The sequence below is a fragment of the Rhinolophus sinicus genome, linkage group LG09 (assembly GCF_036562045.2).
Source record: "Rhinolophus sinicus isolate RSC01 linkage group LG09, ASM3656204v1, whole genome shotgun sequence".
In the NCBI taxonomy this organism is placed as follows: Eukaryota; Metazoa; Chordata; class Mammalia; order Chiroptera; family Rhinolophidae; genus Rhinolophus; species Rhinolophus sinicus.
In genome coordinates this window covers 12,537,394-12,561,982 of record NC_133758.1, presented here as the reverse complement: position 1 = coordinate 12,561,982, position 24,589 = coordinate 12,537,394, and the positions used below count along the sequence as shown (strand labels likewise).

The following is a 24,589-nucleotide window of genomic DNA, read 5'->3' as shown; positions in this document are numbered from 1 at the left end:
TTGCAAGGCTCCTCAGTACCAAGCCCATGTCAAGATTAGAATCCCTTTATTTAAGAGCTTTCTTGAACCCTTGTTTGCAAGTGGAGTCCCATTGCATATCTGTTTGTGCCCATTGGGTCAGGTTGTTTTTAGCTGTAGAAAAAAAGATCCACCTTGGACTGAGTAGGAAAGGAAGACTTTATGAGAGGATAGTGGGCAGGAAAGACCAGAGAAATGGTCTCGAGGCTGAACTTGCAGGTTCAGTGCTCAAAGCCAGGCCTCTGATCAGGTTGACAAGATGGCAAATGCATGCACTGCTACCCCGAAAGCATTCCACACAACTGCCTGAGTTGGCACTGTTTTCCAAGGCCTCACCACTACGTATGCCCACAGCATATGTCCTCCAAAAACCTCTTCTGTCATTGGCTTACTTTTAAATCAATTTTGAATGTCTGTGTCTGATTGGTGGGATCTAAATCACATGCCCGTATCTAGCTGTGAGGAAAGCTGGGAAACGTAGTTTTTAAGATCCTACTTTGGTAACATGGGACTAAAATTGTGGAACCCTGTTGAAAAGAAGAGAGGGTGTTCTAAAGATGTGGTCAACCACAAATAAATCTGTCCCCTCCCCCTTTTGCCCTCAAAAGAATTTCCTTGTTGATTTCTGCCCATTCTAGAGAACATTCCTATTCTATATTCCATTCCTATTCTAGAGAACAATTAACCTCCAGCTTGGGATTCTGGGAAAGCAGGAGCCAGGTGTGTTCTTATAGCACATGGGCTAGGATAATCAGGAGGAAGAATCCAAAAGGAAGAAAGCAATAATTGCCTTCAATTTGTTCTTTTAAAAGCACCGTCTTTTTTATTTTTTATTTTTTTAAGTGCTGCAGGGCGGATGGCTCTGGGTAATTTGGCAATCTTTGCTTATGATCAGAGAGGTTCGGTAACACACCGAGCAGGCATTTCAAGCAGGTGCAGTACAATTTCCCGCCCCACAATGCCCCCCTTTCTGCTTCTACTGGGGACAGTTGATCACCACAGAGTATTTTTTTACCCAGCTCAAATGCATGGGGAGTAATCGAAGTAAAATGTGGGATTCACATTATTCATTTTCTCAGCCACAGGCTCCTTTAATCAGACTCTGTGAAATAGCATTTCAAGGGACCCACAAGGATGAGCTATTTCCATGCCCAGAGCAGAAGGACCACGGTCAGTGAGAGTCCTGAAAATGCCCCTAGTTTCCCCTCTTGTGGCTTTATGTCTTTCAATCAGTCACCTCCTTCATTAGACCCACAGAAACACCTCTTTATTTCCCCCCTCGTTTTCCTTCCACTCTACTTGACCCACATACTTCGTATAACATGTAGCCTGATTGATAAAAGAGGTAGCTCTCACCACGGGTGGATGGAGGGAGTCTCCAGGAAGACAATGAGGGGGTTTTAGTCCTTCCACTTGGACACTGTAATCAAGACCTACCTGCCCTGGTTTCCCCACCCGGTGGCTGTCCCCCAGCTCTGCCTCCAGAGGCCCCCAGGGGTGTCCTCTCCTCTTTGGGTCAGGCTGTGCTCTTGTTCCTTGGAGGAGCAGATGCCACTCTTTTACACGTCTGCCGTGGCTGTGGTGTTGGAGCACAAAACACACGTTCCCTGATATTTGAACTTGTTGTTTTGTTCTTGCCATCATTAAACTTTTAGCAAATACTTGGGGAAATCAGACAAGGAATAAAAGTTACTATTGTGGGTGGGGGTGGAGTGAGCACAGGCAAGGAAACTGAGGCTTCGTGGGTTCACTTCAGGCCGTAACAATACAAAATTGCTGAAAAGAGCCCATCTCTCCATAGCAGCCTCCTCCATCTTTGCTCTTTCCTTGAAAAGACCAGTATTCTCCATGGAGTCACAAGGATTCACTTGCTGCCAGGATTCGTGAATCACCTGAAGGGAGAAGGTCCTAGTCCTGATTTTATTTCATTGTCAAACTGTTAAAACAGAGCCTACATCCACCTGAGAAGAAATGTGTATGTGCCAGATGGGCAACGACACGTGGTTTTTTTCTTGGGTCTTTTCCTCGTCATCTTAAATGCTTTGCTCTTTTTAATCAATTAGCTGGATTTTTATTCTTTCAGAGCATGTGCTGTATAAGTGTTGATTCATCTCTCTTGGTTGCTTAGTTTCTTCATTTCTAAAATGGGAACAATGATATTTATTGCTTCTTCAATGTAGTCCAGCTAAAAGCCATGATCTTTCTACCTCTTTTATGTCTTTCCAAAGAGTGTTGTCCAGATTTTTTTGTTTATCTTGTAAAATATTAAAATTGCACTTTGAGCATGATTATTATATCATTCATGTTTTAAAACAATCCTCATTCCCCCCCGCCCATCTAGCAACCCTCAGTTTTTCCTCTATGTCTCCAAAACTGTTTCTGATTAGTTCATTCACTTATTCTGTTCTTTAGATTCCATACATCATGTGGTATTTGTATTTCTCTGTATGAATTATTTCACTTAACATAATGTTCTCTAGGTCCATCCATGTTGTTGCAAATGGTAAGATTTCTTTCTTCTTTATGGCTGCGTAATACTCCATTGTATAAATGTACCACAGTTTCTTAATCCAGTCATCTACCGATGGGCATTTCAGTTGTTTCCATGTCTTGGCTATTGTGTATAGTGCTGCAATAAACATAGGAGTGCTTAAAGATTTTTGAATTGGAGTTTTGGATTTCTCTGGATAGATACTTAGGAGTGGGATTGCTGGATCATAAGGTAGTTCCATTTTCAGATTTTTGAGATACCTCCATACTGTTTTCCATAGTGGCTGCACCAATCTGCAATCCCACCAACTGTGCACAAGCGTTCCCTTTTCTCCACATCTGCACCAGCACTTGTTTGTTGATTTATTGATGATAGCCATTTTGACGGGGGTGAGGTGGTACATCATTGTTGGTTTTTATTTGCATTTCTCTGATGGTTAGTGAGGTTGAGCATTTCTTCATATGTCTGTTTGCCATCTGTATGTCCTTTTAAGAAAAATGTCTCTTTGTGTCCTCTGTCCATTTTTTAATTGGGTTGTTTGTTTTTTTGGAGTCAAGTTGAGTGAGTTTTTTATAAATTTGTGATATTAACCCCTTATCAGATATATCGTTGGCAAATATCTTTTCATTAAACAATTTCATCATTGTAGAAATACCATAGAGTATATTCACACAAGCCTAGACAGGATAGCCTACCACACTGTCCTAGGCTCGATGGTATAGACTACTGATCCCAGTAATGTAATAAAACATGTAATAATGCAATAAAAAATTACATTATTTTACAGTAATGTGTTTTTACAGCACATTACTGTGAAAAAACCCCACAAGATTAAATCAAGCAAAAGAGAAAATGACGCAATCAAGACACGAGGTAAGCACGAGGTGTGTGAGGTAGCTGCCAGTGTAACCCAGCATACTGTTTTACAGCAAACTTTGCTTTTATAAGCAGAAAGAGTACCCTGTAAAATAACAATAAAAAGTATAATATAGTAAATACCTAAACCAGTAGTGCAGTCGTTTATTATCACTGTCAAGTATTATGTACTCTACATAATTATATGTGCTGTGCTTTGCTACAACTGATGGTGCAGTAGGTTTGTTAACACCAGTATCACCACCAACACATGAGGAATGCATTGTGCTTTGACCTTATGACAGCTAGAATGTCACTAGGTGATAGGAATTTTTTAGCTGCATTGTAATCTCGTGTGACCACTGTCGTCTATGTGGTCCATAGTTGACGGAAATGTCATTATTCGGATAGAAAAGAGACTATTTTGTAGACGTTTAGGAATGACCATTGTATCAGGCTACCTTTAGCTGTTTGTAACAGAAAAACCTTCAACCCAAATTGGCATAGAAGATTTAAAAAATGTACTGTCTCATATACAAGCAATCCAGAGGGCGGTGGGATTCAGGGTTGTTTAGTTCAATTTAAATCTTCAAGCATGATATATACCGTCTTCCCACTCTGCCACCATTGGCTCAGATTTGTCCTTAAACTGATTTCTCTCATGATCTCAAGATGGCTGCTGGAGTTCCAGATGTCACATCCAGACAGGATAACATTCAAAGGAAGAAGAGAGGTCATCTCTTATGAGGCTTCACTTTATTACTAGTGATAACTTCTTTCCCAGAGGCCTCTCAATCCCTCACCCTTCAATGACCAGGCTTGCCCTAAACCTATCACTAATTAAAGGGAGTCAGACCACTGTGATCTCACCCAATTAGGATTTACCAATGAGTCATGTGGGAAGAGGGGCAGAAACCTAAACAAAATCAAAGGTCTCTCAGTAAGGCGGGAGTGTGGAATTCATTTGGAACGGACATCCAACAGCATCTGCGACAAACATGAAAGTCATTTCTTGTGACTTCGCACAACTCTGGATGTATCAACATAGCAATTTCAAAAATTAGTCACTGCTATTAAGTATAAACACTCCGGGTTTTATTGCATTCTCAGATACTCAGCAAGTCATTTCGACAGCTTTAAGACCATGAGTCCTGAAGAACTTGTCTGTTTCTCTTGCTCGAGCACTGATGCTGTGATTTGGTCGGCAGGCTGCTCCTGTCTTGTTTGGGTCTCTCTCATCCTTGACTCCTTTCTCTGCCTTGCAAAACTAGTGGCCGTTACTGTAACAACATAATTGCTCCTCTGACTGCACTGCTGAAATAAACAGAAATGAAAAGGAAATAGAGAGCTTCAAATTGTGCTGTCCTCCGCCTGACCATTTCCCAAGATGCCTCAGCTAGAGACAGCCTAAATCGACAGGCTGGGGGTTGAACTCTGATTAAAAAAAAAAAAAGCCCAGACCAGATTGTAGTTCTTTCTTCCCACTTAACTCCTAGGGGTGGAGGGAGAAAAGTGAATAACGTGAAAAGCCATTTATCTTAGTAATCAGGAACGGGCAGTCAGCTGGTCCCATGCCACCTGTTTGCCTGATTGTTGTTTGCCTGGGCAGTGTCTTAAAAAATTAGAATTAGCCAGAGATGTAATCAAGGGATTTCACACACAAACGTAGGTTGCAAGCTTTTGCAAAATCGGAAGACCTGCACCTGGGTCTGCTTTTCCCTGAAGACAACCAGCACCGGGTTCAAATCGTCCACTTTGCCACAGTCCCCACCACTCCCTAGAGAACTGTCCCTGCCTGCTTTATTTGCTCACATTACCTGCCTCCCCACTCTAAGCATTGAGCTGCTGATGCCAGTTTCTTACATACGTCTGGGGTAAGGGGGTTACTCCACGGTTTGTTGGACAATATTATTTAAATTCCTGCTCATGCTTGTGAGTCTCTCGTTGTGTGTGCAGTGTTTTTTAGAAGGGTGTTGGCCACATCATATTTGCTCTTCTGGCTGATTTTAAAGATTCACTCCTTCCCCGGCTGGTCACTGGACTAAGGAAGGAAGCCTGTTAAAGAGGAAAAATTGCTAGGCAATGCCATTCACTCTGAAAAGCTCCTGGGGAGCCATTCTTAATAAGTGAACAGGGCCAGAATAGAATCTAGCTCACATCAGGCCACCTGTTCCCAGAGACCCATTTGCGAAAGCTCTCACTGTCTCTTGAAACCAACCAAAGCGCCTGTCCTAAGGAGAACCTTGCTGAGTGCTAGTGGTCTGCGTGGCCAAACCTCAGTTAGATCTCCCTCTGCTCTGCTTCATCTGGTTTTGTGGCACTTTATGTGTGTGTGAGATGTCTGAAGGCACAGTTTTCATAGAACCAACTGACCATTACTTAGAGATTTCAATGTCACGAATAGAAATTTCCGCTGTTCTCTGGATAATGACATGGAGAGACTGAACTTACATGAAGACTCCAAGAGAGTCCATGTGACTTTGATAGGTGAAACGTTAGGGGGAGGACGACAGGGAGAGTCATGTGAAGGGAGAACCTCTTTGTCATATTTTAAAGACACCAATAAATATCTGTGTCCAATCTTGACCCTGGTAGGTGGTGGAGGGCATGGAGCCTCCCTCCATCCCTCCTAACTCCTGCCTGCCTGCTGAGGGGCTGGGCTTCATGATTGATGGATTTCCTCTCCTCTAAACCCTATGGGCTGACTTTCTTCACTTCGGGTTGGCCAAAAGCAAAACAGGCAATCCCAGCCAACTGCCATTCCAACAAGAAGCAATTTATTACTTTAAACATAAAGAAATGTGTTACAGGCAAACTGGCAAGTCATGTGACACTAAGATTCCCATGGTGGCCTGGGTGCATCGCCAGAGTAACTCCTCATTTCTGGCATTGCTAGGTAAGCCCGGGGTTTCCAGAGTGTGATTAAGGGAAGGAAATTCGTGGCACAGACATGGTTGCTGAGGTGACTTATGGATTTATTAGGTTGGTGCCAAAGTAATTGTGGTTTTTGCACTTGCTTTTCATTTTAAACTGCAATTACTTTTGCACCAACCTAATAGTTTCTAGTAGACCTCAACCAGGATTTTAAAAAATCTTCTTTTTGTGTGTGTGTGTGTGTGTGTGTGTGTGTGTGAATGGCTCTCTTTAGCATTATAAATCCCCCCCTTTTTTTTCATATGCAAGATATACATTTGGTAATAGTGAAAAAGCATTTACCTGAGTGAACATTACAAAATACAAAGCATACCTGCATAGTCTGGTGAGGTCACAATCTTAGGTATTATCTCAACCTGTGTAGGGTTCTCTCTCACTCATTTTGACCTTTTTCTCCCTCTTTTATCTCTAACCAATTATTTTTATTTCACTTATAAATTAAGACAAACAAAGGTATTTAATGCCTAACCCTTTAGCAATAGCTGCAGGGGGAAAACATATGAAACAAGTTATCTGCTCTCAAGCCCTAGGTTTTTTAAAACTTTCCAGATTTGTTTCTGAAAGTCTCTCACTGTGGGATCTTTTATTTGTTTGTTTCTTTGTTTGTTTCCCCTGTGTGTACATAGTTTTCAGAGATTTAGGATAGTTTGTATTTTTGTTTTACTGGCTACCTTTAAAAATTATACCTATATATAGAATCTTTAGACATCTATTTCTATAGGTATTTCTATAGGCAGTCTCTAGTCATTTCCTACTCTGAATAATAATGTTTCCTCTTTTTTCTTCTCTTTTCTGTTATTCAATATCAGTCAATAGTATGACTATCAGCTGTATACTCAATATCAGCTTTTTTATATTTAGCTTTGTACCATTAAGTATACTTATACTTCTTTTATTTATGTTTTAAGTGATACTATTTGACTTTGAGCTATTACATGTAAATTAATCAGAAAATTTACTCTAGTTCTGATCTTTTTCCTTCATTCTCTCATTTTCCTGTTGTTGGTTGCATCGTTTCAGTATTGTCAGTACAGGTCCCATGTGCTTTCTGTTTTGTGACACTAAGTCTCACATTTGCTTCATCTCTGTTCTGTAGATTGCGTATAATATTCACGCCCATCCACAATTCTTTTGCTGTGGTGTCCTTCGTTATGTCTTGATTAGCCCAAATCCATCCTTAGTAGTTATCTTAAGAAGGGCTTTGAAGAAGGAACAATATTCTCTGAATTCCTGCTCATTCAAAACGACTTGTCTATACCCTCTATTCAAAAGGGAAGTCCACCTGGAGTCAAAATCTTTTCTTGAGTCTCCTAAAGATATTCAGTCGTTCTACACAGCTTCCATGACAATCTCAGGTATTTGGGGCAGCACTTACATATTGTTTGTTCATTTCAAGACATAATATTCTTCTAGTTTCTCGGGCATTGGCATTTGAGTGTTTTGCTTCTTTTGCATCATGTACAGGAAGAGAAGAGAGGAAATGAGAAGGTGCAGTCTCATAAAATTATGTTTGTACTTGAACTATCCCATGGGATGCTTCAAAAAAAAAAAAAAAAGAAAGATGTGCCTTTGACTTCTCCTATAACATGGGGAGAACATACCACTGTAGCTTGAACAGAAGTCATGCCTGGAAACTCCAAGTAGATGATCTTGCTTAGTATTTCAGAGCAACCCTTAAGACAGACATTATGCAAATTGTACAGATTAGTAGCCTGAGCTGGATAATTTAAGAACAAGATCAGGGGCACGTGGTTTATACACGGGAAAAACCCATTGTTTTAATTCCAAGGCATCTTCTAGTTTACAATACTGTAGTGTAGTAAAGTCTCCTACAAATACCCCAGCATCAAAAAAAATAATTCCCTTCCTGGGACAGTTAATGTCTGGTCTAGGGAGCGAGTGAATGAATAGATCAGTTCTTAATATCATTTCCTGCCCATGAGCCTTAAATAGCACCAGCATCTCACTCTCTCATGTGTGAATTGAAGGGCGGCTACAAAGGTTACCCTGCCTCAAAGTATCTCCCTACCAGATTTCTTACACACCTACATTCTACTGTTCAAGGGTTAACCTTTGGGTTGGTCATTATAGCCTCAGAAATTTACTTTTCAAATGTAAATACTTCTAGATGGGTGTTATATTAAGATATTTAAGTCATTAATACCTTGGTATAAATGCCAGGTATTAGAGACTAACCTGAGTGGCAATCCTATAGTATACAATGTCTACATGGTAGGCATAAACTTATTACTTGTCTTCTGTGATTTGAAGGATACCAGGAAGAGGACATCATCTGTCAAATATTTTTACTGCCCAGGCATCTCAAATTCTACCTTTAGTATAATTTTTAATTAATTAAATTTGAATTAAGAATTGCCCTACGTTAGGGCTCATTTTACTAAAATACAAATGTTTCTTTATGAAAAGTTTAAGAGGTTAAGTCAATCACACGTTGATTCGTGTACAGAATTTAGAACCAATTCCATCCCAACCTGAATCATGGAGGGGCATGAGAACATGCACACACAAGCTTTCTTGGCCTCCTGGTTTCTCTTAGGGTGGCTTTAATGATTTAAGAATCCCTGTGGTTGGGTTGACCTGGCCTGGGGGTGAATCTGAGTGGAAAAGGATTCACCCAAGGGGCAGCGTAAAGCCCCTGGACTTGGGAGGATTCGGAAAGGAGGGCCTTACTCGACTGAGGAAAGGCGCTTCTCGTTCACTCACTGCTAGCGATTCTGGGAAGCAGGCATTCTATTAGGAAACTTCTAGTGCACAGTCGGCAGGTGAAGTTCCCGAGTTAGCCATTAGGTGGCAGCCTCACCCAAGTTATTGAATATGTTCATTGGCTGGGTCAGAATTTTGCAGCTGGGAGGACGGTAGAGGTCCTCTGGCCCAGCTTCTTGATTTTACAGGCGAAAAACTTCAGCCAGAATGAGGCTGCCTTGCCTCAGGCCACATATCAAGTCAGCGGCAGAACCGAGGTTCCTGTGATCTCCTGATAAGGAATTCAATCATCTCTCCAGGATAGTAATCTGAAAGGAGTGTTCCTTACCCCAAAAGAAACAACATAAAGCATAGAAAAGACAGAAGGCACTGCTGTTTGAGCTTGAATACAGAGTCTTGCAGGCTAAACCTTGAGCCTTGAGCAGAGTTTGGGTCAACTATCAGGCAGTCACATTTACTGACGGCTTGTTTGCTCTATAAAACAGCAGGAGATGGGAGGAGGGACTAAGGAAGGATTCACAGACTGATCTGGGGAAAGTAAGAAAACAGCCGGCAGGTAAACCCATGAGAGATTCTGGGAGGAGATGCGCTTTGGAGGAGGGATAGGAAGCTTCAAGGAGAAGAGAAATGCAACCTGGAGAGGTGACATTAACAGGCACCCAAGTAAGTGAAATGGCAGGAGGAAGCCCAGCATTGCAGGGGGCCTGGTCCTGGACAAATAGCAGGTCAGCCCACTTCCCTCTGCCTGAGGCCTCTTTCCATACTTGCTCCTCACAGGAACCTGCCACCCCACCCCTGAACTTCACTGAACTATCACTGGCAGAAAATGTTCTCCAGCCAGGCTTTGACATCCAGCGTGAACTTAAGCGATTTGATTGGTTCTCTTTTCCAGGAGAACTGGCATTTTAGGTTGGTCTCTCGTTTTGGATAAAAAGGTGTTGTCCACCTTGAGCAACAGTATAGAGGGGGAATTGGGGAGAGCAAGATGCTGTCAAGGTCAGTTGTTTAGAGCAGAGGGTCTCTATTACCGAGGTGGTCAATGGGAAAGGAAATAGGTGAGACAGTCATGCAGGTGAGCCTTGAAGGCAGTAAAAGGAGTTGAGATTTGAAACTGCAGAAAAAGTGTGTGGATGGATTTACCACTGTGCCTAGGACGGTAGGCACACAGTATATGTTAGCTGAATCGATGCATTATTATTACTCTGAAAAGGCTCACCTGGCATAATGAAAATGGTACTTAGGAAAATTATTCCAACGTGAGTACCTGAAATGGATGGAAGCAGCAAGAGCTTGTGGGAAGATTAACTTTTTAACAGCTTTATTGAGACATGATTCACATACTATGCAATTCACCCACTTAAAGTACACGATTCAATAGCTTTTGGTATAGTTAAAGCTATGTGCAACCATCCATCCGTCATCACAGCCAATTTGGGAACATTTCCATCACCTCAAGAAGAAATCCCATGGACTGTATTTATTACCTTCTATGTCTCCGTGCCCCTGTCCCTCAGCACGAAGCAACCATGAATCTATTTCCTGTCTTTATGGATTTCCCTATTCTGGACTTGCGTATGAATTTCTACTTATGTGGTATGTGGCCTTCTTTCACGTAACATGTTTTCAAGGTCCACTCACAGTTGTAGCGTGTATTAGTACTTCATCCCTTTTTATGGCTAACAGTCCATCATGTATCTAAACCACACTTGGTTGGTTATTTCATCTGTTGATGGACATTTGGGTTATTTCTACCTTTGGGCTATTATGAAGAAAGCTGGTATAAACATTCACGTTCAAGTTTCTGGATGGACATGTTTTCATTTCTCTTGGCCACAATTGATAAGTCATATAGTAACTATGATTTAATCATTTGAAGACCTGCCAGGTTTGCTTTCTGAAACAGATGCACCATTTTACATTTTCACCGGCAGTGTGTGAAGGTCCTGATATCTCCACACTCTCCCCAACACTTCTTGCTACTGACTTTTTGATTCTAGCCATTCTAATGTGTGTGAAGCAGTATCTTATTGTGGTCTTGTTTTTCATTTTTCTGATGACTATATCAAATATTTTTTCAGGTGATTTTTCTCTATTTTTCTATTCTCTATTTCATTAATTTCCACTCTAATCTTTACTATTTTCTTCCTTTTGCTCACTTCAAGTTTAGTTTGATCTTTTTCTAATGTCTTAAGGTGGAAGTTTAGGTTATTGACTTGAAAGCTTTCTTTTTTTTAAAACATAGGCATTTATAGCTATAAAATTCCCTCTAAGCACTGCTTTAACTGCATCCCATAAGTTCTGGTAAGTTGCACCCTCATTTTCATTCATCTTAAAGTATTCTCTGTGAGGGAAGATAGTCCAGGTAGAAGGAAGAGCTTGGGTAAAGACAGAGATAGGAACGCTTAGGGCAAGTTCGATGGAGAGCTGAGTTTGGCAGCAGCGGAGGGGGGGTGCAGAGAGTTTGAGTGATGGAGAAAGGTAAGTTGGAGCACAAGTGTAAAGAACTAAAAAGTTTATGCTGAATGGATTTCAGGTCATCAGTTACCACTTCTAGGACTATTGTGTTAGTTCACTTTCTTCCTATATGTTGAATGAGTGCAGAAGACAGATGGGGGGAAGTTTAGGGGGAAGAACAGGAATAAGGTCATTACAAATACAACAATTGGCAAAGTCCGGGCAACACCTGCCCCGACCCCCCAGTCTTGGAGAAGTGTCTGGTGGGGGGTTGGCCACCACTGTGATTCCTTTCCAGGCATCAGGAAACACTGGCCGTGTTCCTGAAATGGCTGCATCCCATCCCCCTGTAGGTAGCAAGAATTATACCTTACTGTGTCATCACTGGCTAATTTTTACGTTTTTCAAATAACGTTTTTGTTGCCCATTCCTCCTTTTTGAAACTCTCTTTCCTCAGCTCCCACACCCCCACACTTCCTTGGTTTTTCTTCTATCACTCCTCTGTCTTTCCAACATTTCCACTAAATGCTGGAGTTTCTCAAGGCTCTGACATAGGTCTTCTCATTCTGCACTCTCTCTTTCTGGGCAATCTCATCTATGCCCATGGCTTTGATTAGTATCTGTACACTGATCCCAGAACTCATATATCAACTAGATCTTTTTTCTGAGCTCCAAACCAGTACTTGGAATTGTCGACTCACTATCTCCACTCAAATTCATTTGATTGAGACTGAACTCAAAATCTCTTTGTTCAACCTGAAACCTGGCCTCCTTGCCACCTCATGAAGCCGAGCTTCCATGATCTTTCTCCTCAGTTACTGCAATAGCCGTCTACTCTATTACCTCCTTCCAAACGCTTCTCCATACTGCAGACAGGATGATTTATTTGAGATGATCATTTCACTACCTGTCACTAATTAGTTTTTGGCTGGACACCCTTTCTATATTGGGGAATCCCTTCATATGAGTCTTGGTTGGACGCAGAACCTGCCTCCTATAATTGTTTGTAGCCATGTACAGACCCTTACTTCTCCAAGCTGTCTTTGGCCTCTGCCAGACCAGCCTAGTTTCAGAGCCTCAAACACGCCCTGCTCCCTCCTCATTTGCATATTCAGCGACTTGCCCCCCACCCCTCAATTCTGGCCTGGCTAACTTCCATGTTCCCTTCTGGGCTTATTTTGAGTGCCATTTCCTCAGGGAAGTCTTCTGTGACTTGTAGGCTAGGGCAGGTTTCTTTGATATGAGCTTTGATAGAAGGCACTGCTTTCTCTGGGAATCAGCCCTTGTCTTAGTTATCGTGTATCAGTTACTGGATGCTTTCATTGGCTCAGAGGCTGAATACACAGAGAAGAATCAGCCAACTTTAAGCATGCCACAGTCTCACAGGGGCCACAGACAACACTATGGGTTAAATGCTGGAATAGCTGTAAATTGACACCAACAAAGAGTTTGGGGGTAAGGGGGGCGGGGTGGGGGAGAAGAACAAAGAACTTATCGTTTTTTTGTTGTTGTTGTTTTTAAGGAGGGCGCAGCTCACAGTGGCCCATGCGGGGATCGAACCAACAACCTTGGTGTTATCAGCACCGCGCTCTAACCAACTGAGCTAACCGGCCACACCTAGAACAAGGAACTTATTACTGCAGGAATGCAGGCCAGAGGGCAGTGGTACCTGGGCCAGGTCCTGAAGAGGGAGGGTAGAAAGTCCTCCCAGGCAGAAGGAACATTCATACTCAAAGCCACAGAGTGAAAAGGCATATGGTGGACCAGCGAAATGCAGAGTACTCTGGTGTCACTTGAACAGAGGGTGAGAAGGGAGCGAAGGGTGATGGGGAGTGCCAGAGACAAGCCTGCAAAGATGGGCTGGGCTCAGATTCAGAAGAGCCTCAGAGGCTGTACACATCAGGAGTTTGGCTTTTGTCCCATAGGCCATAAGGAATTGTTTTCAGCAGGGAAATTGTCTGAGGCACCTAATTGTGGCTGCAGTGAGGATGGATGGAAGGGATTAAGGGACAAGGAGACCAGTATGGAAGCTGTGTCTATAGCTTCAATGCTTGGGGGGCGGGAGAGAGAGAGAGAGAGAGAGAGAGAGAGAGAGAGAGAGAGAGAGAGAGAGAGAGACCAATCGAGAGAACGCAGTAAATGAAGAAATAACCATAAAACGGGACCTAACGTGGTAAGTGGCATATGAGAAGCACTGTGTGCCACGGAGGTCCCGTGCAGCATGGTGAGAGATGATTGAGCCTTGAACTAGAGAACCAGCAGAACAGGGATAGGTGACTTTCAGAGGCATTCTAAAATAGATGGGGCTAAGCAATTAACTACATATAGAGGCTGAAGGAAAGGAAAGTGTGAATCAGGTTTAGGATTGGCTGACAGTGACCAAAAAATTAGACTTAGGGGCTGGCCCAGTGGCTCAGGCGGTTAGAGCTCCATGCTCCTAACTCCGAAGGCTGCCGGTTTGATTCCCACATGGGCCAGAGGGCTCTCATCCACAAGGTTGCCAGTTCAACTGCTCGAGTCCCGCAAGGGATGGTGGGCTCTGCCCCCTGCAACTAAGATTGAACACAGCACCTTGACCTGAGCTGCCGCTGAGCTCCTGGATGGCTCAGTTTGTTGGAACGCGTCCTCTCAACCACAAGGTTGCCGGTTGGACTCCCACAAGGGATGGTGGGCTGTGCCCCTGCAACTAAGACTGAAAGGACCACAACTTGAAGCTGAACGGCACTCTCCACAACTAAGATTGAAAGGACAACAACTTGACTTGGGGAAAAAAAAGTGCTGGAAGTACACACTGTTCCCCAATAAAGTCCTGTTCCCCTTCCCCAATAAAAAAACAATTAGACTTAAAATGCAGAGCCCAGGCAGCAGTCCAGAGCTAGTATGGTGATCCAGTGTCAGGGACGTGCCACATACATATATGGCCCTTCTATCCTGTTACTCAGCATACTGAACACATGGTTTCATGACATGGTCCAAGGTGGGTAATCCAGTGCCATCATCCCACTTGCCTTGTAGCCAACAGACTGCAGGAAAGGGAATAAGAGCAGGTGTCTTTTAAGAATTCCCCCTTCCATGACATTGGTCATTATTTAATCATATCTACCTGAAAGGGAGGCTGGGAGATGTCTTTGTTCTGGGCAGCCAAGTGAGCAGCTGAAATCGGGAAGATATGTGGCTGAACAACAAGGTAGAAAGGAAATTAGAAAATAAGTGGCCTCAAGGGGTCAAGAATGATTCTCATCATATCCATTGGGTGGATATGAATGCAGAGAGGGAGAGAGGTTTCAGGAGGACATACAGTAAAGACTAACACATTTTGTTTTGAACACACATGTTTGGGGTGGCCTATGGGACCAGGTGGAGAAAAGCAGTAGGCATTTGAAAACATGGACAGTTGTATCCTTATTTCCTCTGCTTAGGCCACGTTCCTTCACCATGGGGACTCACATCTACCCAGCATTACACATCCACTATGCCTTGCAAGGATAAAGATCCCAAGAAAATTAAGAAGGTGAAAAAAACTAAAGGTTTTTTTTTTGAAGTACAAATGGGGAGACTGTAGAACCCAGCCACTGTTAGGACTGGAAAGAACCTTCATCAGACAACTTTCGACAGGAAGGCAGCCTTGTATTCGTATACAACTCAATCAGAACCTACTAATATAAACACACATGCTTATGCCAAGCACAGAGCAGAGGAAAGCAGCTTCTAAAATGGAGTGTTAGATTTCAGGCATCTGTAATGAAATGATAAGGGAGGAGCGATCTTGGAAATCTAGCCCTGTTAAAGGTCACGGTCCAGGCACTGTCACCGCCACCACTGGGCCACAGAGTGTCCGATTTCCAGGCTGAGGGCCGCCGCTGCCCCTGCGCGTAAGAAGCCAACCCGCGGAAGATGGGGGACTGGGGGGGGGGGAGGAGAGGCGGGACCCGGCCCTCCCCGCGTCTTCCAGGGCTCTGAGACGCGGCCAAGGATCTAGATGATTTAATCCAGTTTTACGAAAGGGCTTTTACAGTGAGCAATTAAGGCACAGTTAAGGAATTAGGCACTAATGAGTCATTAACTGCCACTATTGTACAGTTAACAAGCTGAGACCAGACTATTAGAGCTAGTTCCCAATTAAGTGGACGACGTTGGCACGGAGTACGCAGGCGGAGCCCTCCGGCCCGAGCGGAGCTGGCGCTTCCTGAGCGGAAAGGAAGTGCCACCTTCTCATTCATATTATTGTATCTTCCCTGAAGGTCTTTTCCCGGAGGCTTCGTGCGGCCGGGGCCAGGACTGGGGCTGGAGGTGTGTTGGGGCTGGGGGGTGGGGAGACGTGGCAAAGACTGCACATCAAATGCTAAAGTCGCAGGGGTGCCTGGACCAGCACCCGGACACCCTACCTGCACCGCCCGCGGGAGGGACGCGGCTCTGGGGAAGCGGAGTCCCCGCTGCCCCCGCTTCTCTCACGCGCGCTCTCGGAGGTTTTTGCACAGACTCTCGGTTAATCGATGAATTTGGCGGAAGGAGGAAGGACCGCGATTCCCCTCCTCCCTTCGCGGGATTCTAGATTAACGGGGGCGGGGCTGAGGGACGGGCAGGAATCGGCTTCCCTGGTTTCACTTGTCCCATCTCCCCAAAATATAAACTATATGTTTAAAACCAGTAAACGCAGCGAGGCCGCCCCAGTTCAGTCGCTGGCCTCTGGCGGAAGCCTGCGCTCCCAAGAGGTCTCTCCCAGGCCTCCCACTGCGCCTCGCCCTCCGGTGCAGCGGCGGTGAGAGCTCCGACCCTCAGGGGGACAGAACCGGGTTCCACGAGCAGGAAACCCACGAGGGAGGAACAACCTGGACCGACCTGGGGCCGCAGCGCGGGGCCCTTGGACACCAAGTGAGGAGGACCCCGCGGGTCCCAAGGCTCCAGAGACAGGCGATCGGGAGAAGCGGAGCCCTCCGTCCCCCGCGTCCCTGCGGGAGAGAAAAATCTCTACCAGAGGCGGGGAGCTGTGGCGCACATCGCGGACACGACACACTCGTGGGCAGAAAGAGACTCCTCCATTAAGGGGAAAACGCGAAAACTGAAGCGTCCGCACCGCGGCGGGGGAGCAGGGGGTGGCCCGCTGCACACAGGCTGGGGATCACTGGGTCACCGGAGGGTCTAGGTGGCGCAGGGGACGGTCCGCAGTCCAGACCCCGGGTCCCGCCAGACTCCGCCCCCTCTCAGAGCTGTCGGGTCCGACGTATCCTAGCGCCCCGCGATAGGCAGCTCCCAAACCCGTTCCCGGGAGCAGAAAAGGGGCGGTTGTGCAGACTCACCTGCTTCCCTCCCTCGGCTGGCCAGAGCGGACGTGGTCTTCTGGGAAAGAGGTCCCCAAGGCCTCTCTCTTTGAGGGACTGGATCCAAGTCGGCTTGAATCAAGGCTTGAGTCTATGGAAGACTCAAGAACCATTCCCAAGTGAGGCGGGCTTCCTGGGGGAGGCCTTTCCCCCGGAGTCCCAGAAAGGCGTGTGTCTGCCCCTAAATTAGAGCCAGCAGAGTCTAACTTTGGAAGCCGGTGCCCCACCTTGGCCGCCGCCTCTGCAAAGTGCTTTCTGTAGTCCCGTGAGCTGGAGTAGGGGCCCTACGTGTTTCAGGCTCCTCTGGGGCGCTAATGCTCTTTAACACAAGCCATTCTCACTTCCATTCTGAGTTAAGAACTGGCTTCCCGCCTCACCTGCACCCTTCTAGGCAGCACAAATCGCCGGCCCTTAGAGCGGGGGGGGGGATACCGGGGGCTCATGTGTCGTCCAGCCTTCTTCAGGAAGCTCAGGAAAGCACTCCCAGCTACCACCCACCCCACAGGATCTCAATTCCCGTGTGGGCCTAAGGAGCTATTCTTGGGAAGTGAACTAAGAAGCACGTATTCAGCAAATGTTTCCTGGGCGTGTACTATGATGGTGCACTGGCCGGAACTTCTGATTTATTCCAGCTCCAACGCTTACAAGGGTGTTAAGTGGGGCAACCTCGCTGCGCCTCACTTTCCGCGTTTACAAAATGGGGCTAATTGTATCTTCCTGCTATGGTCGTTGTGAGGCTTAAATGAGTCAGTAGAAGTAAGCTGCTTAGAAGCGTGCTGGCACATAGTAAAATTTCAGTGGTCATTAGCTATTAGTATTTTGATCATTTTCCCCCCAGGGACTTGTCCCTGAAATCCAGATATGGCTTATACTGTTGGTGCCTAAAGAGTTGGTTTAGAACACTCATTCTCAGACTAAACTAAATAATAAAAGAGGACAGAGACGTGATGGAAAGCTGCAGATGGGAAAAATAAAAAGAAAAGAAAGAAAAAAAGGCAGAGAGAAGAGACGAAAATGAGTAATGGCGGACATGATCTAAGGGAAGCTTAGAAGACGCTAATGATGGGATGGGCGAAGCGAGCAGTGCCCAGGACTGTGGTAAGGAGGCGCGCAGAACAAGTGTGGTATTCACAGCCCACTAGTGAGTTAGGAGTGCTCTGAATAAACCATTCCGAGTATAACCAGGATGTTAAAGGATGGAAGAGAAGACAGGCCACACTGAGAGAAACTTACTTATTCAGCCTGAGTTTACCTAAGCGGATATCATTTGGGCCACTCCATCCATTTTCCTAAGGAACATCCTTGTGAGGGAAAGCGCAGGTATTACTCCCCACCCCTTGGGGAAAATAACCGATTAAACAAATGCTTACTGACCAGCCTACTATGTGCCAAGCACCAGATGTGGGTCTAGGGCACACAGCCCTGGTTAATGGCCGTAGCTTCTGAGGGTCCTCATGGCAAGGCCTGAATCCTATGATTACTCTCCCTCTCCCCCAGCGCTTGGGGTACTGCGGCATCAGAGAAGTGGATCGCAATGCACATGGCCTCACATGTCTGCTGGTCATTGACAGTTTACACAAAGCCCTTACAGGTGAGGATTCCACCTTTCCCACCTCCCAGGGAAGTAGGGTGTATTTAGACGAGGAAAGGGGGCTGGGTGGTTCACTAACGCGCTAACCACCCACAACAGCCAGTTGATGCTAAGGCTCCGGCGGCGTCTTCCCGGGAGCACGCTTAGCGAGGGGGCCAGAGGACCCGCGCCGCGGGAATCCTGGTTATTCCCGCCGCCGCCCAGCCTCCAGGGAGTCCGAGGATCTCCTTCACAGGGGACTCCATGAGAACCTTGGGAGATTCTGAAGCCCGAGGAGACCTCTGGATTCCTTCCCGGCCCCCGAGCTGGCGCCAGAGAACTGCAGATACTGTTCACGAGGCATCCGCGAGGATGTGCCCTCCGGGTCGTGGCGCAGAGCGCGCCAGGACTCTTTTCCTGAGAATCGCAGTTAACCCATCGTGAGTTAACCAGAACCGCTGGGTGTGGGGGGTGAGGAGCGAGTTGGGGAGGCGAGAGAGAGGCGCGGGGCTCAGAAGAGGAAAAGTCGCTCAGCGCCAGTCTTCGGACTAATGTCATCGACCTTGGGTAGCAGGGTCGAGCACCGAGTTGGTGACCTGGACAGTGATCTGAGAGGGGCCTTCTTGGGCTGTGGCAGACTGGAAAGAGGCAGGCGAGGTGGCCAGGGGCTTCAGTACGTTTCCTCTGGGGAAGGTGACATATACGCTTCCTACTTTGGGATATTTGGGATAGTGACGGACTGAGAACGCACAGGCATCTGAGCCTTAGGGCCCAAACACCCCGAACCCCACACACTTGCAAGGCCCGCACGCGCCAGGGAAGGGGCTCTTCTGGTGGAGGGCTCCGCGTGGGCAATGGGGTCACTGCGTCCGCTGCAGCAGAGCGTCCCAGAAGGACTCGAAGGAGGGAGCCACAGCTCTGCGCTGTTCTGTGCTTTCCCAGACCCACCTGGTCGCACAGCGCAGCCCCTCCCACCCCCCATTCACACACACACACACACACACACACACACACACACATCTTCCTCCCGGCCACCGCACTTCCGAGAGCGCTTAACCAGAGTCAAACCAAAACAAGTAAATCTTTAATTCCCCTCCCAAATACTTTGAAACTAATTCAAACAGTGCTTCAAACTATTTCTCTGCCGCCCCGCACTCCCAGCTGTCTTTATCTGGGGTTGCCACCCCATCTAGGAGCGGCCAAGCCCGGGGGCTTTGGGTCGCTTGAACCTGGAAGCTCTGGCACTCGCCGGGGGAGGTAGCTATGTCGCGGGTGAGGCCGGGCCGCCTCTCCCCCTCCAGCAGCAGAGCTGAGGGTCCGTGAGGGTGTGGGGGTGGCCAGAGGGTCTCAGCAGGCCTGAAGGTCAGTCCTCCCGGGTGAGTCAGGAACAGACGGGTGTCCAAGACCCAAGCCTGGCTGCAGCTTCAGGTGGCATTGGAAGGAATGGCCAAGTGGGGTGGGGGAGGGGGACCCAGAGAGAAGGGATGCATGTGTGCGGCTCGAGGTCGTTTCCCAGGACGGCTGTCTGGCTCGATTTGGTCGCCGGTGCCCCTAGAGGGCCTGCCACGGCTTCCCGATGGCCTGGATGTGCTCCTTGGCCTTCAGGCGCAGCGCCGCGATGCTGCTGTTACGCGGGTCCGCCTCGTCCAGCGGGAATTTGTCCCCGAAGCCCGGCCCGCACGGGTAGGCTGGCGGAGGTGGCACGAGAGGCTGCAGGCCCGCGCCCAGCGGCGGCGAGTTCAGGAAGGGCGGCGGCGGTGTGTAGCTGGCGGGCAGGTTCTGCGCTGGCGGCCCGAAGCCGGGCAAGCTCTGCAGCGCAGTGGCGCCTCCGCCGGGCAACGGCGGCCCGAGCCACGACTCCAGCGGCAGGGCGCCCCCGACTGGCCCGCCACCACTGCCGGGGCCCGCCCCGAGGGGCGCCAGAGCCGCGGTGGGCGGGGAGCGGCTGAAGGAGAGGAGGGGCGAGTCCTGCAGCTTCATGGACGACACCTCTAGCTTCTCCTGCCGCCGCCACTTGGCTCGACGGTTCTGGAACCACACCTGCGGAAGGCAGCGCAGTGGCCGTCGGGCTGCGGTCCACCCAGCTCGACTCCCCCATCCCCAAGTAAAACTGGGTTCAACTATTTCTCACCAGCTTCTTCCACTCCCGCTCCCCACTCGCATTATCCTTTCTTTCCCGCCCCGTTTTCTTTTTGTCTCTTCCGTCCTCCTCTCTTGTTTCCTCTGGGTCTCTTTGTCCCATCTTGTTCTATGGTATTCCCACCCATGTCCCCGTTTATTTCACCCATAGCTGTGGTTCTGTCTGTTTCCAGCTCTTGGCACGGAGCAGGTGCTCAGAAAAAAAGCGAAGTTAACCCTGGAATCAGACCGTAGGACTTCCAAAACTAGATCTCACCAAATTTCTGTGACCTGCTGGCTGGCTGCCCATCGCGACACAGGCGTTTAGACTGCTTCCTCCTTGGGTGGTACAGCTCTCAGGGGCCATGCTTTTGTCTCAAACTTTCCGCGCTTTACATACCTTTTGTCTTGATTATGCACATATACAAGCAAATACTCTTAAGTACTGTAACTTGCAACATTGGATGTTAAAATACAGCTATTTCCACCAACTTCTGGTTATAACTAATAGAAAAAAACTGGGTTTGTTTTATCCCAAGCATATTTGAATTGCAGCTTTAATAAGATTTTCGTTTTTATTTAACTGATATGCATTTAGGATTTCTGATGTTTCTTATAATTAGTGCTCAATGGTTACAATAGTGCAGATTTATTATACTTACCTTTACTTTATGGAGTTAGTTCTGACATTACCCTAAGATGAACTCAGTGAGTTCAAGTTTTTTCTTTCTTTACATATAGAAAGTCCATGCCAGAGAGAAGTCTGGTCTCTAACGATGAAACTTCCATTATTGATTCGATAAAAGTACAAGAAAGGGTATAATTAGGGTTGCACCACCAAGCTACCACCCTTGGAAAGAGAACAGAAAGAATTGGTCTAGTTTAGTAGAGACTCTGGTAAGAACTTTGGCCAAATTGGTGGCTTCAGTGTTACATTTATGAAGGGAAATAGGAGAATAGTTGTGACTTCAGAAGGGAGAAAGTAGTTTTGAGTAAATAAGGGTGGGGTGACCTCCTAGGATTGCTGAGAAAAGAGCCATCCAGCAGCAAGTGTGTGCAAGGCTGGGATTTGGGGTGGAGGGAGGTAGAGAAAGAACAAAAATGTAAGTTCCCCTGACCTCTTCCCATCTACCTATGTGAGGCCCCAATTTCCCCAGAAACATTAGGTATTTGCTGATAACAGAGAAAGAGAAACACTGGCCTTTGTGAGCACTGTCACCCCTACCTTCTCCATTTCTCTGCATCTCTCACTCCATCCTCCAAAATATCAGCTCTAGTCTTTGGATCTAATATCCAGAATGTGTGTGTGTAGGGGGCCTGGTGGGGCTAAAGACTGGGATAGTCAGTTCTTAGGCTGCTGCCCTCAACACAGTTGGAGACCATACCTAGCTCCCCTTCATCTGATTACGTCATAGCCATGTGTTAGGAACTGGCCATGTGCTGGGCACTGTGCTGGCCCTGTGGTCACAGAGAATTCACAACACTGTTCTCAAGAAGCTCACAACTTAGAGGAGCAGCCCAAATCCCTGAACAAGTAAAGATGAAGGAAGGAAGGCGGGACAGAGGTGTCATCAGGTATGAAGCCAGCCCCTGAGTTGGCTGTGCCTGTTTTCTGCAGGGGCACTGGAAGCCTTGGACTGTCCTCTTTCTTCATCACCTTTCACTTGGATGCTTTTTCTCTTCCTATCCCAGCCTCCCTCCCTGGAAAGCAACTGCTAATATGTCCACCCCTTCAATGAAATCATTGCAGCTTTACTGTCCTGAATGTGGAGAAATTGAAGTGTCTTTGCCAGTTAATCTTGGGTCACATCAGTGAACTATATTTAAAAACGGTGACATTTCCTCTTTACTTAAAACCCTCAAACTAAGCAGAAGACACAAAGGCAAGAGCTTGTCCCCCTTTGACTTTTAAGGCAAGACTAAAAGCCCCCAAACATTCGAGTATCTCACTTCCTGGAAATCAGACACAAAAATCCCATCTTAGTTGCACGGCCTTTCAGATGCAGTGCAATTTGTTCCCCACGACTCCCATTCGGGACTCTGTAAACTCTTCCAATTTGGAAATCCTCCCAGATTTTTCACAGATGACTAGCAAATATTTAAGGCTTTCAAATATTTTAATGATCAGGGATTAAAGATAATTCAGCTTTAATTAAAGCGAAAAACCCTTTACAACAAAAAGAAAAGGCCTCTGCAGCAGCCCGAAGTTGGGTTGGATGTACAGCGGAGAAACAAAACTCAGCGTCTTAAACAAATCCACCCAGTTTCAACTGCCAGGTGCCAGGCCCCTCGCAAAAAGACAGGGTTTTCTTTTTAAACACAGCGCACACAGTTAGTGACTAGGGTGGCATTTGGAGCCCCAATCCGTTTACCCTCAACTGCTGCCTACAAGCTCTCTCTACCCGCCCCAATCCTGACCGTGTTTAATGAGCTGTCTGTCGCCTCTTCACCTTGCCAGCCATTCTCACTTCCTCTCTTTAGCTCAGCAGAGGGGGACCCCAAAGGGGAGATGATACTACAAATGGAACAGAATTTCCCCAGCGCGGTGCGGGGTGCAGAGGGGGGCGGCACATGGGAGATCGGTGCCACTTCGTTGGGACTCTGGGCCAGCCAAGTCGAGGAAGGCCAACGGGTAAAGTGCCATCGTAAATGCGTGGACGCCCGAGGATTCAAGAGCGGTTTGGCTGCAGCTCGGGCCTAGGACTCTCCCGGGACCGAGCTGGGCGCTTTACCTGGACCCGGACCTCGGGTAGGTTGACCTTGCCAGCCAGTTCCTCGCGGCTGTACACATCGGGGTAGTGGGACTTCTCGAACGCGCGCTCCAGCTCGTGCAGCTGGTACGTGGTGAAGGTCGTCCGGTTCCGTCGGTGTTTCTTCTTGGGCTGATCCTCCTCGGAGAGCTGCGCATCGCCGGCGGCGGCGGGCCCGACAGGCAGCCCAGGGCTCGGCCGCGTCTCCCCCGGCTCCTTGGGGCAGTAGGGACGAGGGGCTGGGACAACGGGGTCCCGGATGGTCAGGTCAGAGATACGCCCCGGAGTATAGCTGGGAACATCCCGCCCACCCCTGGACACTGGCAGCAGGATGCGGGTTCGGAGATGGGTCGGGAGGTCGGGGTGAGGGCTGCGAGGGCCACCTAAGCTTTCTCTGACTCCAAGTTGGAACCTTCTGCTACACACACCGAGCCCAACTCCGCGCCCAGGTGCCTTGATAAAAGTTAAGGAAGGGGCTCTGTCCCCTTGCAGAGCACCTAAGTTTGGGCTCTCTAGGGCCTCGCAGCAGCCGCGGGTGCGCACTCACCTTGGTACTCTGGAGCGGGCTCCGGGGCGGGCTCGGCGCCTCCCCCGGGCGCCTTGGAGCAGGTGGCCCGCGCGCCGGGCCTCCTATCCCGCTCCTTCGCGCCCCGAGCGCCCGGCTCCGCCTGGAAGGAGCCAAGGATCCCGTCGTCCTTGGTAAATCCCAGGATGGCTTCGATGCTGTGCAGCCGCGAGGTGCTCCCGCCGGGACTTCGGAGCAGGTGGCCAGCGAGCGAGAAGCTGGCGTCGGCCATGGCGGGGGCGCAGCCCGGCAGGTGCATGGGGGGCGGGGGAGGCTGGAGGGCGCGGCCCGCGCTCTCGGTAGCGCCGCCTGCTTTGGAGAAAGAAAAGAGGTTCGAAGTCGCTTTCCGGTGCGGACGTCCAACCCGAGGGGTTCCGACCCAAGGTCAAGCTCGAAGGGCGACGCTGGCTCCGGCTGCGAGCGCTGGATTTGGGCGCGCTCTCCGCCCGCGGCTGCCTGGGTCCCTGTAGGAGTCGGAAGTTCCGACTCCCCGGAACAAGGGCTCCGGGTGCTAAAGCCTGAGAGCCGGCTCAGCCCGGCTCCTCCCCTCTGGCCCCGGACCCAGCCTCATCCCCTCTATCCCTCCGCCCGCAGCTGGGCGGGTCTTTCCCTGGTCCAGCCTCAGGGTCCTCTCCCCGCTACCCCGGGCAGTGGCAGAACTGCGAACATTCCACCTCCCACTTTAGATCCGCTCCAAACACTCCAAACACACCGGGGACCGGCGGTGGGGCGTTTGACAGGCCTGGGGATCCGTGTCCGTGGTCCCCGCCCCCTAGTCCTGCCTCAACTGGG

General features: G+C 48.0%; 1 protein-coding gene across 1 annotated transcript; it reads right to left on the bottom strand.

Annotated features, from left to right (window-relative positions):
- Positions 1-19,494: 19,494 nt before the first annotated feature.
- RAX (retina and anterior neural fold homeobox) lies at positions 19,495-24,381 on the bottom strand. Its single transcript, XM_019729367.2, has 3 exons — positions 23,780-24,381; positions 23,215-23,471; positions 19,495-20,404 (listed from the first exon to the last, which is right to left on the bottom strand). The coding sequence occupies exons 1-3, from the start codon at positions 24,054-24,056 to the stop codon at positions 19,916-19,918; spliced, it is 1,023 nt and encodes a 340-aa protein (XP_019584926.1). The 5' UTR covers positions 24,057-24,381; the 3' UTR covers positions 19,495-19,915.
- Between the last annotated feature and the right edge of the window lie 208 nt (positions 24,382-24,589).

Coding starts and splice junctions, on each gene's coding strand:
- RAX (XM_019729367.2), bottom strand. CDS start 24,056: ATGCACCTGCCGGGCTGCGCCCCCGCCATGGCCGACGCCAGCTTCTCG. Junction 23,472..23,779: donor GCCCGCTCCAGAGTACCAAG/GTGAGTGCGCAC, acceptor CCGTTGTCCCAG/CCCCTCGTCCCTACTGCCCC. Junction 20,405..23,214: donor TACCCGAGGTCCGGGTCCAG/GTAAAGCGCCCA, acceptor TGCCTTCCGCAG/GTGTGGTTCCAGAACCGTCG.